General features: G+C 26.9%; 4 protein-coding genes and 2 pseudogenes across 4 annotated transcripts; 2 read left to right on the top strand and 4 right to left on the bottom strand.

Annotated features, from left to right (window-relative positions):
* Positions 1 to 5,889: 5,889 nt before the first annotated feature.
* LOC132925625 (inhibitor of growth protein 1 homolog) lies at positions 5,890 to 10,514 on the bottom strand. The gene is made up of 6 exons (XM_060990003.1): positions 10,158 to 10,514; positions 10,014 to 10,085; positions 9,400 to 9,528; positions 9,171 to 9,305; positions 7,036 to 7,253; positions 5,890 to 6,104 (listed from the first exon to the last, which is right to left on the bottom strand). The coding sequence occupies exons 1-6, from the start codon at positions 10,183 to 10,185 to the stop codon at positions 5,931 to 5,933; spliced, it is 756 nt and encodes a 251-aa protein (XP_060845986.1). The 5' UTR covers positions 10,186 to 10,514; the 3' UTR covers positions 5,890 to 5,930.
* Positions 10,515 to 11,023: 509 nt separating this feature from the next.
* LOC132925624 (uncharacterized) lies at positions 11,024 to 13,077 on the top strand (annotated as a pseudogene).
* Positions 13,065 to 14,768, top strand: LOC132925623 (uncharacterized; annotated as a pseudogene).
* Positions 14,769 to 17,090: 2,322 nt separating this feature from the next.
* Positions 17,091 to 17,531, bottom strand: LOC132925622 (piggyBac transposable element-derived protein 4-like). The gene has a single exon (XM_060990002.1). It carries the CDS (start codon positions 17,529 to 17,531, stop codon positions 17,091 to 17,093), a length of 441 nt encoding a protein of 146 aa, XP_060845985.1.
* A 19-nt stretch (positions 17,532 to 17,550) lies between these two features.
* Positions 17,551 to 18,594, bottom strand: LOC132925621 (zinc finger BED domain-containing protein 5-like). Its single transcript, XM_060990001.1, has one exon. The coding sequence runs from the start codon at positions 18,592 to 18,594 to the stop codon at positions 17,551 to 17,553; it is 1,044 nt and encodes a 347-aa protein (XP_060845984.1).
* A 36-nt stretch (positions 18,595 to 18,630) lies between these two features.
* Positions 18,631 to 19,443, bottom strand: LOC132925620 (zinc finger BED domain-containing protein 5-like). The gene has a single exon (XM_060990000.1). The coding sequence runs from the start codon at positions 19,441 to 19,443 to the stop codon at positions 18,631 to 18,633; it is 813 nt and encodes a 270-aa protein (XP_060845983.1).
* Between the last annotated feature and the right edge of the window lie 3,684 nt (positions 19,444 to 23,127).

Genomic DNA, 23,127 nt, shown 5'->3' with positions numbered 1-23,127 from the left:
TTTAGGCGGCAGATGTATTGGTCCGGTTGGCAAAACTTACACCGCAACCGCGGTAAACCATACATTTGTGCGCCAAAACACCATAGATATAATAATAATAACAACATAAAATTTATGATAAGACCGCTGTTAAAATGAGAGACATTGATAAAATTTGTCTTTCTTTCTTCTTTTGTCGAATGGTTTTATGTCGTTTTTTTTAAATAATATTCGACGAAAATCCATTGGTGTATCACTTGAGAGAAATAGTGTGGTCATACTGATAAGCTATACTAATAGCCGCCATTGGTTTCCTATATTTCTTAGCGGGCTATAAGATACACACTTAACTCATTAAAGGAGTCGACTACAGTAGCCATACATCTGTATGTATGTTTATTGAATCAAAGTTATCTAAATACCGATTGTTTGTTCATTCTTTTTGCTTAAATGATAATGTCATAGAAACATTAAGGGGCCTCGCTACGGTTATTATTTAAGAGACATCATTTAGGCAATTCATAATCTCGTCTTAGCCGCCCAAAATCTATGTGTTAGTTGTAAATGATTATTAGTGTAAGTGAAATACAATGCGGGTACGGACTGGAGTACGCGCATGGACATGTCAATAACTCGATAACAATAAAAATTCACGATACGAATTTTATGACAACTTCTATTATTGGTTAGACAAAATTAAAGTAAGTTAACGTTGTATGATCTTAATTCTGAAAAAATATTTAAATTCAGCAGCAAAATGTCTGTAGATCGTAAGAAACATTCTGGTTTTAATTTTAAATTTAATATTATGATTTGAAAAATTCATATTTTCAAGTTTTTATAACCACTTTATTAGAATATAAGATTTAATTTTTACAAAATATTTCGTACGATCTATAGACAATTTTCTGCAGAGTTCAAAATTTTTTTAAGAATCAAAATCGGACATCTTAGACTAACTTTAATTTTGTCAAAACAGTCAAAATAAAAATAAATGTAAATAAAATATTAATATCAATTAGAGATTTATAACTTAAAAATGTAATATGGCGATTGTACAGAAATACACTATAATTTTCAATTCGTCTTATGAACGTTTAATAGGAACGAAATCTATAAAACTAATGTGGAGATGAATAGATATACTTAATGGGAATAAATAGGCATAAATTTAGTACGATAAAGTCAATTAATTATTGTAAAATTAATTTAAAAGAATTAAATTAAAAAAAAACATATCTAAAGTAATTAGGCATATTTTTAGTATCCTAGCAACCGCTTAGAAGAAATATCAAACAATTATTAAACAATTAGAAAATACATATATCTATAGCTATATAAAAAAAATCGTTTAACCCCCTTGGAAGTCAAATTTTGAAAAATCCTTTCTCAGTGCGCCCCTACATTGCTTAGGGAACCTCTGTACAAGTCTCTAGACCCAGCCGGTCTGGGCGTTGATGAGTGAAAAAAGAAAGTAAATAGATTACTTTAGAGTTCAGGGGTTGATAAAGTTATACTGAGAAATGAGAATATGTTTTTCGTTTGTGGAGTCATAAAAATACATGCAACTATTGGATAGGGTAGAGTGGAATTTTTTATTAAACTAATAAATATATAATAGTACATTCTAAATAATAACACCGCTGCCACCTGACGTATTTCCTTTCCTTTGCATCTTGCGACTGTTAAACACGTATTTATCGGGCTGATTTGTGAATCTAAGCCATCCAGGACGTCACCCAAACGCATAGAAAAAAATTTCATTCAAATCGTTCTAACCGTTTAGGAGGATTTCAGTGACATAAACACATACAGTAGAATTATATATGTAAGATAAAGCATTTAACTAGATAAAACAATGACTTAAAAAAATAATAAACAAAATAACAAATGTAGCAACAAAAAATAAATCTATTTAAAAAAAGAATGGGAATCCATGTAACAATATGTTTTGAGTAGGTACTCTTGAGTGAATTTGCACTAAAATATACCAACATGTACGCCATTCGACATGGAGCAGGTATTCATATGGTAAGCTAGAAAAAGAAATTAAAATACACAATAAAATATATTAGTTTTTATATTAATACATGATTAGTACATGAAAGTAAACATTTGCATTTCATCAATTGTTAGATAAGGAAAACAATAATAAATTATACGATTTCGTTGTATTTGAAATGAATAGGAAGTGGTACCTGTCGCAGATAAAAAGTGCTGTTACAACTTTGTGCATTGCATTACATATTAAAAAACAAACAAATATGATAGCTAATGCAATATAGAGTTATATAATGATTAATGATTACTTACAATTGAGATAAATATATCAATAATATTTCTCATATAAATTTAAATAATATTTTTAAGCAATACATATTAAAATTAGTTTATCATAATATAAAGTAAAATTAATAAGTGCTTTTTCGTGGAGGTACCAAGACCAAGCAGTTTATATGAAATTGTTTTAGCAATAATTTTATGTTATAACTGTTAAAAGTTTACTAAAATGTTTGTGTCTATCACTAATCGACTTTTTCAATGGTTTGGTGTTTCTGGGGTACCACAACACAATATCACAGTAAATATATCCCACGTAAATAATAACATTAAACGTTAATATCAGATTCACATTTACATAAGTTGTTCCTATTATTTATCGAACAATTTTATAATTACATATGCACAATATTCATCAGAAACACAGTGACACGTTAATATATCCCAAAAACAAAATATCCAGCATAAATATTAATTAAAAATTTAAACCTCTTCATAAAAGTTACATATTGTAAATAAATATTAATATAATAATTGTATTATTAACATTAAAATTTTGTTTCTATAATTTCTATTATACATTTTTAAATAATTATTTTTTTGTATCGCTTGAAGGCAATCAAGATTAATATTATTTTTTAGTACACCAACTATATTTGATTATATGTATGTCCACATGTTTTAGGTATAGTTACAATATTTTATTTCCATATTTATACCTATAAAATAATAAAGAAAGGTAAAAAAAATATTTATATAGTATAGTTACCTATGTCAATTTCAATGCTTCAAGTAAACGGTAATAGATGTATTTATATCTTCATAGTTTTTTTATTAAATTTATTAGTACATATTGGACAAAACCATTTTCCACTTGGTTTAGACTTAATACCAACACATTTAAAATGAAACCATTCATAAGGGCACTAAATCCAAAAAAATAAATTATACAAATACACATATTATCATAATATATAATATATAATAAATATTTATTTAATTAAACATACTACACATCAGCTTTTTGGTTGTAAATTACCTTCAAATAAACAAGTTCTAAGGGTTTTATTTCATAATGTGCGTGAAGTCAAATTGAGTCTACGAGATAGTGCTCGATTAGTCATAGAAGAGGTTATAATATTTTGGCAAAAAGCTCGTATTCCGAACAGAGAAATACGTCATTGTATACCAAAATTAGAAGCGATGTACAACGAATGGCGAAATTTGCAAAAAAATTCGTGCAGGCGAACTGATACGCAAATAAAAAAAGAAAATATCTTTATTGATAAGTTCGAGGACCTTTTTGACATAGCACACTCTGATGCTATGAATATGATAAGTAATGAAATAGATAAACAATTTTTAAATTGTCAACGGCAAAAAGGTCGTCCAGGATCATTAATTGGAATTGATCTTACTTCACACAAAAGTGAACAAAAAAAGTATATACGCCTTCAAGAATCAGAAAATAGAAAAAAACGTGCTCATGACGAAATAAATGTATTGTGTAAGTATTTAGTAACTTATTATTTATTATTTAATTATAATAAATGTTTGCGCACAATATTTTCAGATGAAACGGCCGAGTTAATGTCGACAGAAAGCGATACCGACGATGACAATTTTGTTTTCGAGGAAACAATATGTTTACCTGGTCCTTCTACTAATAAATGGGCTTCAACACAGTTTCTCACTAAAAAACTCGTAGCTGCATTGGATAGATGTAAGGTTAGTGATAGAGATGCAACTCATTTACTTATGGCAACAGCTGAAGCGTTAGGTCAAAATGTCGATTGGTCATTAATCGCTCGTCAATACACAGAGAAGGTTCAAAACTACGTAAAGAACAGGCTATAAATCTTCGTCAAGAGTTTCAAATAAATTTGTTTAATAGTTCAGTCATACACTGGGACGGAAAATTACTTCCTTCGTTAACTTCAAAAAATCTTGTAGATCGATTACCAGTAATTATTTAATGTGGAAATCACGAACAACTACTCGGTGTCCCTAAGTTATTAGTAGGAACAGGAGAAGAACAGGCTATAAACGTGTATCAATTAATCGAAGAATGGGGTCTTAATAATTCAGTTATAGCTGTTTGTTGTGACACTACAGCTTCAAACACCGGTAGATTAAAAGGCGCATGCGTATTATTAGAACAACGTCTTGAAAAAGATTTGCTGTACTTGCTTTGTCGACATCATATTTATGAACTAGTTTTAAGAAGTGTTTTTGAAGAGAAATTTGGTTCCACCTCTGGGCCAAACATACAACTTTTTAAAAAATTTCAAGACAACTGGAGTAAAATAGATACTGTAAAATTTAATCCAGGAATAGAAAATGATGATGTTAGCCTAATATTATGAAATGATGTCCAACAACGTGTACTTGAATTTGCCTTAACTCATTCTAAAGAAAAACAGTTTAAAGCCCCATACCAAGATATTTTATTTATTCAGTGTCTGATTGAATATGAAAATATTGATAAACAAATATCAAATATTGCAATAAAAAAGTTTTGTGGTAATTTGTGGTATCTAAATCCTGAAGCAGCAGCATTTTCATTTTTTGATTCAAATATTCCTTTGTCAATGAAAATAAAAATGGTAGATTCACTTAAGATTGAAGATGGAAATGAAAATATTAAACATTATATTTCCCCGATGAATAATTTAACATTGCTAAAAAGTTCACAAATTTCTGATTTTATCAACAGTTCATCGATGAAATTTTTTGAAAGGTTTAACATTGCTACAGATTTCCTTAACCAAAACCCAGAGGAATGGTACAAAAATGTCAACTACCAAAAAGGTATATCTGTACTTAGTCAAGTTAAAGTTGTAAATGATGCAGCTGAGAGGGGAGTAAAATTAATAACTGATTTCAATGACAAAATTACTAAAGACGAGGAACAAAAACAATTTTTGATCCAGACAGTTTACGACTACCGGCATAAGTATCCTGACGCGAAACGAAGTACACTTTCAAAACACATTTGAAAATTTATAACAATTTAAAATTGTACATTATAAATACTAATTTAAATAAATTCATTGTCTAAAAATAATATGATGTACACTTTTTTTATTAATTACAATAATTTTTTAGGTATATAAAAAAAACGAAAATACACCCTCTTAAAAGAAATTTCAACCCTCTTGAGGCACGTCTTAGGGTTGAACTATCGTTATAAAATTATAGATATTATTTTTTTATAGTTTAGTTTCAAATTCGAAGGTGGCGCAGTTGAAATGTTGATCTTCAATTTTAAGGACCACCCTAATATATATATATATATATATATTTATAACTCTAATTATAATACTTACCTTATTATTATCACATCCAATCATTTTGCTATAAGCTATATCATTACATATGCAATAACGACGGCTGTCTGGATCAGTCATATTATCTCCATCAGTTAACGAATTGTTAACTATTACTTGTTTAAAATTTCTGAAAAACAATTGTTATTAAAATGTTATAAAATCGAGTTAAGTTAAATAATTGTAGAGTAATATCAAATGATATATACATATACATCAATGAATATTTCCTTTACATATGTGATCTTCAAGAATTTTTTTTTTTTATGTTCTGTTCAAATTTAGTTAATATAGAATATTATATAAATTGTGAATAAAAACAATTCTTTAAAAGTGTTACTTTTATTTTATATTTAATACTTGCTTCGAACGTTTTTTATATTTTTTTGGACGTTGTAATTTATTGCTAATAGGCAATCCTGACGATAATGCACCTGCAGTCACTGCATTTGTTTTGTTCCGATTGTTTGCTTTAATAGATGTTTTTGGTTTCACTGGTTTAGGACCTTTAACTGACTAAAAAAAATTCAATAAAATATTAATACTAAATAGAATAAATTAAATAAATAAATTAACTGATTATATTCACTAGACCTATTAAGCTATATTTTGATGATCATATCCAATATTGTATTATCAGCAAGTACAAAAAATGTAGTAATAAATCGAGTATAAAAAGAAAATATGTGCTCGTTAATCATTTAATTAAGAATGTAGGGATTTAAAGACTAGACATTTAATGATAACAAAATTAACAATATTTTATTATAATATTAATATTATAATCTTATAATATGTTATGAAATCAGAATCTAGTCAGAATCTTAAATATATTTAGAAAAATTTTAATTTCCATAACATGGTAATCTAACCTAACCTAAACCAACTGGTATTTTTTATATAAATATATATAACTGGGAATAACAAACAAAAAAATTAAGGAAAAACTAGCATTTTTAAGCAAAACTAATTTTTGACAAAATCTATTTTGTAATTTTGTTGTAAATCAAAAATGATTAAACGAATGACCATATATACTGGAAATGTTGACTTAATGTTAATATTTACATGTTCTACACATGATTTAATTTTTTTTCTACAATGACAATAAAAATTATTCATTGGGTCAAAATTCTAGAAAATTATACATCAAGTCCCCCATAAGTTGTTCTATTTTCTGTTTTTCTGTATAAAAATATTAATCACCTATGTATGCACAATCTGGTTTTCCATAGAAATTTTAAATTCTAATTTGGGCAAAATTACATACCTACGAGTTAATTACTCGATATGGTGTATGATGTTCATTATCACAATATTTTTTCATAACTAAACGTAAACTATATGTATCATTGAATTCAAATTTAACCCATCTATTGTGTTCAATAACCCACTTGGTACGTAATGTATAGCATAGTGGTAACCATTTTTCTAACTTTAATAATACCTTTTTTGGAGTAACCTTAACTTTGGGCGCAGGAGCTGAAACTACTGAGCTACCATCTTCCATATGTTCCAAAGTATAGTGTAATGGAATTTGATCCATTTGAGAGTTGGTGGGAATTGCATTGACTTGTAAATCTAAACCACCTCTGCTAGAAGAATTTGAATCTATTGCAATAAACTTTTCACTGAAACTGCTGTTCAATAATTCATCCTCTACCTCTGCAATACATGAATAAATATTATTTTCATCAAAATGTATGTGTACATATATATATATATAATGTAATGCGGTTCTTTTTTAAATAAAAATAGAATCGTGCGATTAAATAGATGTTTTTAAAGATTTATATAGTATCCTGTTTTGTAAATATAATATATGATACTGGTTTATTAACATTAGTAATAATTGTTAAAGAAATCTCCCATTACATACAATAACTGTAATACAGTAACACAATAGATTATAATTAATTCATAAAATTAATTAATCATTATCTGCAAATAAATATTTTTTTAATATATTTTAAAGATTGTTTACCTAAAAGTATTAAATACTATTTTAGACAATGATTAATAGTACATTATTAGGGAATTCTTGTTAGTATCAAAATTAAATACAAAATAAGTATTAATGACTACCAATTATAACTAATATAATATATATAAATTAATTAAATATAAATACTATTTACAATAAAAAAAAATTGACTATTTATTTTATATTTTAAATAAATAACAGGGTAGGCACATATTATACTATTTATAGTAAATTCGCTATGATCTACATTAGTAAGACAGACACAACACATGCAGGTATAACCTCTTAAGTCTAGTTATTTTTAAATCTCTCAATCCATTGTTTGTCTGGAATGAATTCATAAATATAGGACAATTATTCTAAATAATTTTAAATTAGTTTTCAAAGCTTAAGTATTTATACATAAGTATGTTTTGTCAAAAATAGATTAGGTAACTCTAAATTAAAAAGTACTGTAAATGATGGATAAAATGCTACTTAACTACTTTCATTCACTTTAATTAATCATTTTATTTTATATGAAGAAAAAACTAAATTATTAAAAATATTATATCATATTATACTTGATGAACATTATCATTTAACAAAAATAATTATAATACATTTAAATTATATCAATTTTTGTATTATGTACATACATAACAGAACTAAAAATTATTAAATTATTAAAATACGAGGAAGTTAATTATATAAATAAATGTCTATTCAGGGTATGAAATATTGGAAAATTCTAAAAATATAATTTCAAGGATCTTAAGTCAATAAAGCACATAAACTATGATATCATAAATATTAATGAAATATAAGTGGTTAGAGAAGTTGTAGAAAGAGAGTATGATTTCAAAAGGCATAGCCAATAAAGATTGTTTAGAAGTCTTTTAAGATGAATTAGCCTAGAGATTTTGGAAAGTATATGAAATATATAAACAATTTATTACCTGATAATAATAGAACAGATTTTATCGTAAAAAAGAAAATCAAAATATGTAACTTAACTAAATATTTGTTGTTTATTAAATTCAGAGGAAAAGTAAAAATATATTATCATATTTTATGCTGTTGATAAATTATTTGAACTATTGAAAATTTAGCTGGTTATATTAGCTAGTAAAATAGTACAGCATAATAATGAAATACAGAACGTAAAATAAAACAAAATTTAAAAACACATTGAAAAAAATCAAATATTACCCAAATATTTACAAAAATGGTCATATTTACAATATATATATAAATATATAAAAAAATATAAATTTATACCCAAATTTGTGAGAATATATAAAATTATATTACCACCAATTTACTGAGAAATACATGAAATGATGAAACATATTTAAATTTGACCAAATATTACAACTTGATAAGAATATGTGATTTCAATAAAATCCATTCCTTAATTTAAACAAATATATCTACCGACTACTATTATAATTATGTCAATCATATTTCTCAAATATAATCATGTTTAATCAATCTTTAATACTAAGATTACTAGCCAGTTAATAGTTGGAGTAAATATAATTATCAAAGGAAAATATAAAAACATCTAATAGTTATGCGAAACTAAGTAAATAAAAATATGTATATTTAATTATTACTTTTTTCAATTTGTTCAGTGATGCCCACTTCATCAGCTTCCAAATCCATTTTAAATTTATCTAAATCAATATCTAATTGATTTTTATATTTAGCCATTAATTTATGCAACTTGTTAACCAATTGAATTTTTTCATCTAAAATTAAACATTAAAATTTAATAATCCAGTAAGGTTTAAAGTTAAGGATTATTAAATCAAATTGTATTAAATAAAAACATGATTATATTACCAGATTGCTTAAGAGCTTTGTCGCCAATTTCCATAATTTTTTTAAATTCAACATCCAAGTCATCTGTATTCATAGTATCAGCAATTGAAAACAAAACCTCTACATTTTCTTTTAAATAATTCATGGTGGCTGAAATCAGACACAAATTTATAAACATAATATATATATATATATATATATATTGTCACCGTCAGGCAAAAAGTTGTTAGTAATAATATTTATAATTTAATTTTTTTAATTTTAAATTTATTTAACTCCATATGTTGTTTCACTTTGTTACGTTTTACATGCCAGCATAACAACTTAGTCAGCGTTAAATTATAGAGCGAGTTAAAATTTTTTAAAAATTTTAAATTTAAAAAAAAATCACTAGGCCACTTTTTGCATGATGGCAATGAGATATTGTAAACATAACTAACAATTAGATGTTTAAAAAGATAATTATTACATATATTTAGAAGGTAAATAACTAAAAAATTAGAAAGGAAAATTAATCAGCAATTAAAGCAGGAACTATTAACACGAGAAGTAAGTTTAACAATTCTTCAATCGATGTCAAATAAATTATTTGTTTAATAAATTGTGTTAATTGATAATCAATAATATTTATATACTTTTCACATTTAGGTCCAGTTGTCCAACTTCAGAAGTGTGGTCTAGAATCTCCTGCGGCAATAAATTGAGTTCTTGAACAAAACAATATTATAACATGAATCAGAGGCTCTGTCGTTTTAGAATATTTTAACTTAAAAACTTACTTTCAAGGAAGTCTTCGAAGTACATCATCGTAATGATTTTTAGAGAAGAAACAACAGCTATTCGTAGTATACAGATTAGAGTAGACTAGGTACCAAGTATGTCACGCAGAGTAATAATGCCTATTATCGTTTCCACATTCCACGTCCAGAAAATTTATGTAAAATTATAGCTGTCGGCAAGATCTTAAACCGGCAAAATTTTTACTGCGGGTATAACGATGGCTTACGATAGTACTAGTCACGGTAGTAAGCAGATAGACGCCAACAAGTGGTCCGGACTCTAACCTCAAAAAAAAACAAAGATCAAATAAATATCATACGACTGTTAAAATGTGGTTTACGCATGAACATTAGAAAAAGTACGCCGAACACGGCCGTGCGAAACGAAAAAACATGGTCCGGAATTATTGCATTCCGCCAGAATGCGCGTCGTAGCGTAATGATGATGTTTTTACATGTACAGCATAGGGAATTTATTGGTTTTTTAATATTATATTTGAAATGGTGTAACGTATGAATAATTATTATAGAACGTTTTTTTAAGACCAAATTGTTCTCGATCAAACACATGTGTTTCCAATAATATACGACTTCTAGAAAAAGAGTTATAGTTGTTTTAAAAAATACATTCTAATTATTTTTTACATAATTTATCTATATCGATATATCTCTGTGATAATATCACAATATAATATCAATTATTGTATCTTATCACGACTCATAACAATAAATGTAAAATATTATGTAGAATAATTATTATATTATGTAGTTTACATGATTATGTATTACTAATTAGTTAATAGATGACCTACTTGTAGAATTTATTAGTAATTACATAATATTTATTATATTATATGATATAATAAATATCCAGAAACTGTTTTATCCGTGGATGTCGAGAAGGCTACAAATCCCAAATTAAAATAAATTTATGACAAGGAATAATAAAAAAAAACAATGTTTAAGGCGCCCAAAGTACGATCCTAAAATCTAAATTTTATTTGTTTTAATTTAGTACTTACCTACATAATTTATAATTTGTTATTATATTTCATATTTTAGTTATTAATTTATTGTCAGGTATTGCTTTAATTGAAGACATAAAATTATCTACTTAAAATTCAATTTTTAGTAATATTTTTAATTTTAACTCATATTTTATCTGCATATTATTATTATGTTATAGGAAGTACTCCTGGAGAAATGGGCTAAAGCTATCCCACGAGCTGATAGAGAATTGCATCCTGTAATTGATAATGTATGCAAAAAACATTTGGATGAAACCTATCTTGATAGATATTTTGAATCCAACTTGCCTGATGGTTCAATAAATCAAATAGAAAGAGATAGGATAAGATTAAAAAACAATGCGATTCTATCAATTTTCCCAGATTTGCCACAGTATTTAACTAGAAAGATTGAACGAAACTAATTGAAAGAATTATTACAGAAAAAAAGATACTTTCTAATGATAATATTTAAAATACAACTGACCATATTTCTGAAACTTTTAATAATTTACATGATATATTAAAAAATATGGCATTGCCTGATGAATGGATTTTTTACTTATTTGCATAGGTCATTGGTATTGAGTAATTTAGATTCAAATTATGAATTAATAAAATAAAATATAATATGGAGCAATGATTTAAATCTAAAGGTATGGTTTTTAAAATATTAACTAAAATTAATGTCATAAATAATATATTAAAATATAAATTTTAGGTTTTTATTAAAAAAAGTTAATTAATATAACATGTACATCAGTTACATGTATTGAAGACATAACAAAAGTACTAAAAATAGTTGATGATTTTGCAATGTGTCCTGAAACTGGAATTGATAATTGGTAATATTATTTGTAGTTATTTTAATTTAAAGTTACCTATTGATGATTTTAACAAATTATACAGTTCAAAATCTGATCAATGTTGTGAGTACATAAATTTAATTTCATCGAATTAAGTGCATAATCCACACTGTACTGAGTGTGCAAAAAAAAAAGGAAATATTTTATGGATACCCAAAAAGTTTCCCAAACACAGATTAATGGAAAATCAACTACATAATCTGTTATAAAGAATGTTTTAAGAAAAAATAAACAGCTTAATCATAAAGTATGCATAGTTAAAAAGTTGTCAAGTTGACAATAATACAACTTACACTTAAACTAGTTAACCTAACCAACCTTGTGTGAAACTGTGGAAGTATATTAAATCATAGTTAGTCCTCTATGGTATTTCTAATCGATTAATATGTTATAATCTTAAATCATAATACATTGTATTGAAATTGTTTAATTATATTTATAATTAATATTAATATACAACTTTTTGCTTGCGAGACTAAAATCTGTGTATATTAAATTATATGGTTTAAATTTGTGTAGTATTAAAAAAAAACTATGCAATTCCAATCTTTATGAGTTATGAGCATATTAATCTGCTAAGCTACTAGCTAGTGGGACTGTGTTCTGTGAGTATTAAATTAAGAACATATGTTCTTCGCCTTGTATCAAAAAAAAAAAATTATAATAATGTCCGTTTAAATAGGTTACAAATTTGCAAAATAAAGTAGTATTGTTAAAACAACAATGTTCAGAAGCTACTGAAAAACCTATAAAACAAGCTATTAATGAGATGCCTGAAAATCAACAAGAAGCTGTTCACGCTTGCTTTGCAGCAGCAAAAACACAAAATGTTAAAGGTAATCGCTATAGTATAAATTGGATTTATGAATGTTTGTTGATCCGTATCAAGAGCAAAAAAGTATATGAACATCTTCGTTCTAAAAACATACTGGCTTTACCTTGTGTGGATACCCTGCAAAAGTATATACAAAAAATGTCTTTTAATAGCTTTCAACAATAAGCTACTTTTGATATTTGAAAAAAAATCTTCATCAATGAAACCTGAAGAAAAACGAGGTAATTAATTTATTGGGAAATTGAGTGTGTTGTCTATTGCAGGGTTGATTATGTACATTATTTAAAGTAACCTAAACATTATATTTAAAACAATTTAAAATTGGTGCTTACAAATTAGACTTTCAAAAATATTAATAAAATACATTTAATTATTTATTTTTATTTAAAATTTTTATTTTAGTATGACATTATTTTATTAATCTTGACAAAAAATAAATTTTACTATGATGTATAAACTTATTTGAATATAAAATAACTATATCTAGTAAAATAATTTATTATCAAAAAATAAAATCATTACAGTTTTAAAATTATTGAGGATTTAGATTGATTTAGTTACTTTTTTAAAGACACTGAAAATTATTATTATATATATTATTTATATATTGATCATTAATGTAAAATATGAATTGTATAGTTTTTTTGGTGAAAAAACGGCTATAGCAATGGAGATTATAATCGATATAATATCGATTTAAGTGATTGTGAACCAACTGTTACTTTTATACGATGTATAAGCAATTTAATAAAAGCTATGAATTCTCGTACATCAAATAATACACTTCACAATTCTTTTGAATATCAGGTAGTGTATTTGAAATATAATTGCATATTGTATAACTGTATAAGTACCACTATAACCTCTTCTTAAAAATTATGTGTACCTATTGTAATTAAAATGTAAATACATTTTTAGAAGTATTTAACCGTCTCTGTGTTAAGAGTAGTTATATACATTGTCTTAAGATGAAAATAGATTACGTTAATAGTTAGTAATAGGTACCTATATATCGACATATTCAAAATATAAATAAACTAACTATAATATTGTTTATTTAAGGCTATCAAGGATTTTCAGCTATATTTAGAAAACTGGAACAATGTTGCACGTGAAAAAAGCTATTACTTCCTAACCGATAGTACATATGAAGGATTACAGATTTCATTAAAAGCTACTATAGAAGTTTTTGATTATCTACGACTTAAATATGATTATCAGTTCCTTATGAAATCTCGATTAAATCAAGATAATCTAGAAGTAATAATTTCTTTGGCTTAATCAGTATTCTCTTATTAACATTGGTACCGATCTTATTATTTTTGTAGAGATTTTTTTCAATAATGAGAAGTTCCTGCGGTTCCAACGATCATCCTGATTCAGTTCTATTTATGCAAATATTTAGGCTAATCAGTACATAGGTACTCCTTGGTGAAGCCTCTCAAAGGAAGTAATATTTCTGGAGGAGAAATCTTATAAGTTATAGTATACATGATTTAAATACCCCAGACAATAAACGATTACAATTCCAACAATCTATTGATTATATAGTAGAAAACGGTTGTGATGATCAAGATATGTCTTCTTTAAACGTACAAATAGAACATAACTATGCAACACCTATAATTGGCAATATATCTGTTACAAATGATCCAGTATTAGCGTATATTAGTGGTTATGTAGCAAGAAAAACCTCTAGATTCACTAAATGTCCAAATTGTCTTGATTCATTGACAACATCTCAAACATTGTCAAGAGATATTTTAGACATCTGCTTAAACCATCTACAAATCTATTTAGTCTCATTAAGTCGTTGGAATCCGCAACTCTGAAAGTGGTGGCTACAGAAGAATTATCCTCAGATACTATCTTCAAAGTTATTGAAACATTTGGAGAGGTTGGATCAGCACAATTAGTTGGATGTAGTAATATGCAACATAAGCATGGATTAACATCAGCTATAATCAATTTTTTTTAGTCACAAGGATGTATTTCATTTGCTCTCGTAATAATTCAATTAAAAAATCTATAAAAAAAAAAAAAACCAGACTTCATCGAAAGTCAGCTAAATTAATTCAAATATTTTTATAAGCTCATTTTTAAAAAATGAAACAGTTAAATTACATAATAAGCTCAAAGCTGTATTAGATTATTTCACAAACCTACATCAATTATTTATTAAACATATTATTTGTTTATTGACAATGTCAGAGTAAATAACTATTAAAGTTAAGCCACTACTTAATATAATACAGTAAATTCCCGTTACAACGAACTCCAGGGGACCGAATTTTTTGTTCGTTACAATGGAAATTTCGTTGTAAAAAAAATTCGAATAAGTTCTTTATAAGCCCTGCTTTTCGGCAGGGAACTTCTATGACTTTCGTTATAACGGGATTTTTCCTTGTATTGGTATTCGTTGTAACGGGAATTTACTGTACTTCATTAATAATACATCAATATATAAAATATATCGTTAATTATGAAAGTATTTAGTGTTATAACTAAGTTATTCTCTTCTTATGACATTAAAATAATATTTTTACAGTTTTTTTTATATTTTATTGAAACTTAACATTTATAATAATACATAATATATTATATTTTATTATATATATTCAACCTAGCTGTGATATGAATTAGTTTTAACAAATCATTGTTTTTGTTTTATTATATACTTGTGCTGCATATTTGATTTTCATTTTTGAAAGATTCTTTAATTCAGCGGTGTTTTGTTAATTTTGGACATACTTTTGTAAGACTATTACATTATATTTTAAAAATACTATTATAATGTTCCCATTTAATTGGAAGTAATTATGGGTTTATCTAAAATAAATTTTTATATGTATGATTAAAAATATTTACAAAGTATTTTATTTTGAAATTTTGATAAAATAATATCACCTTCAACATCTTGTTACTAAATAATCTATTTCTAACAGGTTTTAGAAAATGTGAAGCATCCGAAAACATATATTTTTTTAAAACTGTTGTATGGCTTTTGAAAATTATCTTTTTTAGCTGACACCTAGAACAATATCAGTTACAATATAATTTTTAGTTAAATTATTTTTTTTTAATATACCCCTAGAGCAGCGGTTCTCAAAATTTTTTTTTCGCGTACCACTTAAGTATATTATCAATCAGTCGCGTACCACTGATGATTAAAAATAGAACAATAAAAACTTTACATAATTAAATTTATTAGTGTTTAAAAATTAAGATATGAATTAACACGTTCGCTGCGTATCATATTTTAGTAGCACCGACTGCGGTGCGCACGCAATTTTCGATATAAAATTTACAATGACGCCATTTGGCGTTGTTAGCACTATTGAATAATTTTTACATCATATGCTGAATGACGCCAATTGGCGGTCATTTTTTTTTATACAAGTGTTCAAATAAACAAACAATTCAAATTAATTAACAGACTGTTATGTTATTATTAAGTTTAAACAAACAAAAAAAATTATCTTTTATACCTTATTACATATTTTATATATTATATTATTAAATAAACAAAAAAGCTTATATTATTATTTTTAAACAAACAAAAAAAACTTATCTTATTATTTTTAAATAAATAAAAATCTTATTTATTATGATGAAATTTCGCAAAACATGGTTCAAGACAAATACTAGGATGATTTGGACAAGTTGGACAGAAATATGAAGTGTCTTTGCGTATTTTCTTTTCTGCGCAAACACAACATCTTTTACGAAGTGCTCTTCCATTTTTTCCTATCTCGTGTGTTTTTGGAATGTGTTTTCGTTTAGCATCTAGTCTTGGTTTTGGATATGCTGGTAAAAGTTCACTAAGAATAGATAAACGAAATTCATAGAGTGTCATACTCATCTTAGATCCGACTTGTAATTGATTGTACAAATTGTAAGAATTTAATAATAGCATTTGGATCACATGTATTCCTATCTTCTTGTACCAATGAACTGTTTTTCTCAAAAATGGATAGTAACTGTTCATTTGGTCCTGCCGATCAATACCACTCATAAATTTATTATAATTTGCAATCGGTTCTGATTTTAGTTTTTCCTGACCTTTTTTATTTTTTGCAAGTATCAAATTATTTTTGAATTCGGTAGAAATATACATAACATCCCGTTTGTCCTTCAATTTACCAACTAATACGCCATTAGAGTACATTGCTTTTGTTTCCCCAGGTTTTAATTTTGATTTTACTACGGCCTCAGGAATACGTTTTCAGTTAGATCTTAATGTGCCCGTACAGTATGTCTTTTTTTGTAATAATTGTTCAGCTAAATCGATGCTATTATAAAAATTGTCCATGTACATTGAATGACCATTATTTAATTTTTCGGACATCAGATGTAGTACTACGTTTGCAGCATGACCTTTACCTCCTAGGTCATCTAAAACACCCGTATATACAGCAAATTTTATAATAAGTCCATTTGGTTCGGTAAGCATGTACAATTTAACACCATATTTATGGCGTTTATTTTGTATATACTGTCGAAAAATAAGGCGGCCTCTCCACAATACCATTGACTCATCGAGTGAAAGCTCTTTATTAGGGTAATAAATATTATTCATTTTGGTATTGAAATAATTTATAAGAGGTCGAATTTTGAAAAGTCTATCAATAGGAGTATTTTCAGAATGGTCAGTAGGATTCTGCATACTTGATTCTAACAAATTTTCAATGAGACCCATGGATTTGTAGATTTGATATTAGCGATGAAATATCTGGTTCAGTGTTACTTAATTTTAAGCGTAAATTTGGTTCGAGATTCAGTTTGTTTCGAAACTTGTTTTTTACTTCGATCATTGAGGAAAATCCAGTTTCGCAAAGATAAGTTGTTGTGAATGGTAATAAAAATAACAATGCTATTTTAGACAGCAACGGATATTCGTTTTTTATCTTTATCCAAAACACACCCAATTCTAATTTAGTAAATTCAATTTTCAAACTTTCATCACATGACAATTCTATCAAAGACTCTTTTTCATTGTTTGTTAGTGTCTTAGGAATATCATCCAAATCCAAAATGAATGGGTTTCTTATCCAAAAAAATTCAGAATAATCTTCTTTAAAATATTCTTCAAACGTTGTTTTTAGCATTTTACAATTATGTTTTATGTTTTTTATAAGATCAGCTTCCACTTGAAGTTCATGTTCTGTCACAAATTGTTCCAAATTAGGAAAAGACTGTAGATTTTCATTCGAAACATTATTACTTATCATTTCAATTATCTTAATAAATGCCTTAATTTTGTCATTCATTGAAAATCTGTTTATTGATTTACCTTGTAAACTTAAATTTAATACATTGAGACGATTGAAAATGTCTGATAAGTATGCCAATGTTGTTATCCACAGGTTATCTGTCAATTTATCTTTGAGTTCAAAATTAGTCTCTCCTAGGAATAACTGAACCTCAGAATGTAGTTCAAATAACCTGCAAAGCATTCTTCCTCGAGAGAGCCATCTCACTTCCGTATGTAAAAGCAATTGAATGTGATCACTTCCCATTTCGGAACACAGTTTTGTAAATAAACGAGACTGTAGAGCCCGAGATTTAATAAATTTGACTACCTTTATGATTTCCTGGAGTACTAGTTTAAATGGTTCTGGCATACGTTTTACTACTAAAGCTTCCCTGTGGATGCTGCAATGTATGAAAGTACAATTTTCTGTAACCAATTTTATTTTAGTCGCAACACCTCCATGTTTACCTGTCATAGCTCGAGCACCGTCAGAACAGAAGCCAACACACTTTTACCAGTTTAATCCATTTTCAACAAAAAAGGGGTTCAACTTTTTAAATATTTCGTCAGCGGTAGTTCGTGTTGATAGTGCTTCACAAAATAAAAAATCCTCTTTAATTACAGTTTGAAATACATACCACACGTAAACCATAAGTTGAGCATAGTTTGATACATCTGTACTTTCATCAAGTTGTATGGAAAAAAAATCACTATTTTTCACTTGATCAATTAATTTTTCTTTAACGTTTAATGCCATACTTTCAATCCTGCGGCGAACTGTATCATTTGACAGTGATATCATATCAAGTTTTTTAGCTGACGGAACACCTAACATACAAGTTACCATATCTTTTGCCGCCGGTAAAATCAGTTCTTCGCCGATGGTATGAGGTTTTCCACACTTCGCTATTCTTAAGTTCGCTAAGAAAGATGCTTCCACTGCTTTTTCAGTACTACCGCTAAAATATGATATAATTTTTTTTGTGCTTATCATCTCTGACAATTTTCGAACGAAATAGTCATTTGGTTTGTTTTCTAACGTAGAATGTTTTGTAGAAAGGTGACGTTTTAATAAGGACGGTTTCATACTTTGGTTAGAAAGAATTTCAAAACAGATAACACATTGAGGCCGAGGCTCATTGCTTACGTCTATGACCGTGAATCCAATATTAATGTACTCAGGATCATATTTCCTTAAACATTTTCTTATTTTCAAAGGATTATTCACATCTTGACTTGCGCTTTCCAACTTTGAAGCAGAACTTACTGAACAGTTTTCAGACGTAGATTTATTGTCTGTTGCTCTATTTAGCCACTTATCCATGTTTTTACTTTTTTAGTACTGATATAAAATAATGTACGAACATATGTATAATGTACGAACGTAAATATTTAAAGAGACAAACTCGACTGGTTACGTTGACTAACACCAACAAACTAAACGGCCGAAGAGAACATATTTAGTACTGATATAAAATAATTAGATATATTATAAAATAATCAGAATTTATATACGTACATATGCGATAAATATCAATGATTTTATACGATATCTTATTTATTGACGTATTTCCCGTAAAATCTAACCTTTATTATCTGAGTATTAAAAAAAACACATGACGTTGTAAAATCATCGCTACGCTAAGAATCTAATATTAATTGTTTTTAATTTTCCGTCCTTTCACCACGCGACCTTCCGCGTACCACCATGTAGTCTTTCGCGTACCACTAGTGGTACGCGTACCACAGTTTGAGAACCGCTGCCCTAGAGTATTTAACATGGTACGGTTTGTTGATGCACCATCACTTGTTACACCAACCTCATGTCCGCCTGCGTTTTCAATTAACATGATTGCTTTTATTAACAGTTTTGCAATATCAACTCCTGCAAAAATATTTTGTGTATTCATTTTTATAATATTGTATTTAATATGCATTGAATATAAATACCTTTTACAGGCCCATGAGATGCAAAAACTGCTATTGGTTGTACTACATTATCTGTTAACTCTGCTACATAAAAACCAATCCGTGATTGGCTTTTTTATTTAAGTTTTTATTTGAGTTTATTTCATTTCCATAGTCCTCAAGTCCAAAATAAGTCAAGGTTCGGCTGTTTTTGCTCTATTTTTGTTTTTGAAACTTCTTTTCCATTTACTTGTATAAATATGTTTAAATCTATTCACCAATATCAAAATGAGTGTTACTTTAAAGTTGTAAGTTAATAAATTTACCTTCAATGAGCACCAGTTGTTTTTCCAATGACCTAAATAAATTTTCTTTAAATTGACCAAGTTTATAAAATCCAATTATTTCACCAATTCCCTGTTTATAACTAATATCAAAGAACCATCTGTATGGAATGTTAACCAAATTAATATTTTCTCGAGCCAATTTAAAAAATGATAAGTTCTTTGAAGGACTGGTTGTAGATGAATAAACATAAAAATTTTATATAAATATAAAAGTTATATCAATTATTTACAATACTAAATGTGTATGAAGTATTTTAGAATTTAACCTTAATTTCTGATAGAGTAGTAATAGTCTGAGCTTTTACATTATAGCAATGATCTTGTGCTACAGTAAAAATAGCTTCAGAAATCTAAAAAAAATATTTATATCAATTGTAAAACAACAACATTCAATGAGTCAAAATGAAAATAGTTAAGATCTTCATTTTTTTTGTGATGGAACACTTAATTCATCAACGTTACAATTTGATAAATTCAAACTTGTATTATCTACATTTTCAGTATAGTTAATATTTTTTGGAATAGCTCCCGGACGAAATTTTGATCTTTTAAGACATATCTGTCAAAAAAGACTTAATTATTATTATATTGAGGATTTGTTAATAAAATAAAATAAATATTTAATACTTAAGATATATTAACTTATAACTTGACCTGATTCCCGTGTTTTTATTACGTCCTCTATTTCAAAATGCATTTCACAAATTCTGGAAATCGGCTTTAATTTAAGGCCAATCGATTTTTCCCACAAATTTAACAAAATGTCATCTTTGGGAACTGAAAAGGTACTTTTATTTTTGGTTTTACAGGAAGGAACACAGCAGGTCATTTTAAATTAAGCGTTTCCTGTGTTGATAACGAGAAGGAAATCGGTTTGAATCGTCTTTGCGCCACAATCACAAGTATTAACGCGCCAAAATATAAATGATAACAGATTAGATATTTTTGTTTATTATCGACCCGCTAACGGGCCGTAAAAAATGTAACACGTCATCGCGGGAGACAGCCCCCGTTGTACTACGATGCACGTTATCGAAAAGCACGTCAAAAAGCCACTGTGGTAATTTTGTCGAATAGTTTTATGTCGTTTTCTTATAATATACGACGAAGATCCATTGGTGTATCACTTGATAGAAATAGTGTGGTCATACTGAATGCCGCTATTGGTGTCCTATATTTCTTAGCGGGCTATAAGATACACATTTAACTCATTAAAGGAGTCGACTACAGTAGCCATACATCCGTATGTATGTTTATTGAATCAAAGTTATCTAAATACCGATTGTTTGTTCATTATTTTTGCTTAAATGACAATGTCATAAAAACATTAAATTTGAAATGAGATCGCATATAATTATCATAAATTGAACCAGAATAAAGAGTAACACATATCAAACGAAAAATATTCCAATAATCCAGAATAAATGATAAATTAATGCATTTATGACTAGATTGAGAATTTATGAAATCATTATTACAATGTATAGTTACTAACAAGTAATATTGTAATTATTAATGCTTCCGGTTTATAAATAATGCATTTTTTTTTATAATATCAAACAATTTACTGTTGTTGAGTATTTCTCAAGTGTTTTGGTAAAACCAAATTATTATTTAAATAATAAATGTAATTACTTTTAGATTTAACATTTATTGGTAATAAATAAGAACATTACAATATTGTATTAAAAATAAACAAATTTAAATATCTTTTAAGTTTATTATTACTATAATAACTAATTACTACCTATTTTAATTAGTGATTATTAACAAGATTAATAGTTATTAATAAGAAATTTAAATTGTAAGTCTGTGTATCTGACTGCTTAATGCACAGATACCATTTATGAATTCATATTTTGGTATAAAATTGGATAGGTGCCTATGAATAACAAAAATACTTGCTAATACTTTTATTTGAACAATAATAAAACATTATAAATGAAAAATATATATAATAATAATAATATGGAATAAATCACTTGTTTCTGAATGCATTAATTGACTTGCTACTCTATTTGTTAAGGAGTTTTGAATTTTTTTTCCTGCAATTTTAAGCCTAAAAATCACAAACCTGTTTTATAGAAAACTTTCCAAGATTATGATATTTTGGAATATATAATTCAATTTTATTCATTTGCTATATTAAAACTTCTTAATAACATAATTTATTAAAAAATTTAATTTTTTAAAAAAAACCTGAAGTCTCTGTCGTTAAAAAAAAATATTTTGAAGTTATTACAACTAGTATAATAGATGTAGTAGGTAACAAGAATTGATCTACTTTGGGAAGGTTTCCATAATGTCTTAAACTTCTTGGTGTCATCAAGTTAAACCATTTGTCAATAATTTCAATGTACTAAGCAGTAGTCAAGTATTCTGGTTTATGGAGTTCTTCAGCATGAAGTCTTAATGTTCTAGAGAAATCGTGGTTTATAGCATAAGTAGATTTAGATATTTTCATTATTTTTAAAGTGATTTAAAAATAACTCTTGTTTGTTGAGTTTTAAGGCCAATTGGAATTTTAATAGGGTTTAAGCAACAAGCAGACATTGAATATTAAAATTAAGTGAACTAAAGCATATGCTGTGCATATCACCTGGACATTTTCAATATGTCAAATATGCACTTTAGTATGTCTTTTTAATTTTTGATATTTTTAGTATCCTAGCAAACGCTTAGAAAAAATAACAAACAATAATTAAACAATTAAAAAATACTTGAAATTTTGTACAGAGGTTCCTTAAGCAATG

The sequence above is a fragment of the Rhopalosiphum padi genome, chromosome 3 (assembly GCF_020882245.1).
Source record: "Rhopalosiphum padi isolate XX-2018 chromosome 3, ASM2088224v1, whole genome shotgun sequence".
Lineage (NCBI taxonomy): Eukaryota > Metazoa > Arthropoda > Insecta > Hemiptera > Aphididae > Rhopalosiphum > Rhopalosiphum padi.
The sequence above is the reverse complement of the archived record's forward strand: the minus strand, read 5'-3'. Positions and strand labels throughout refer to the sequence as shown.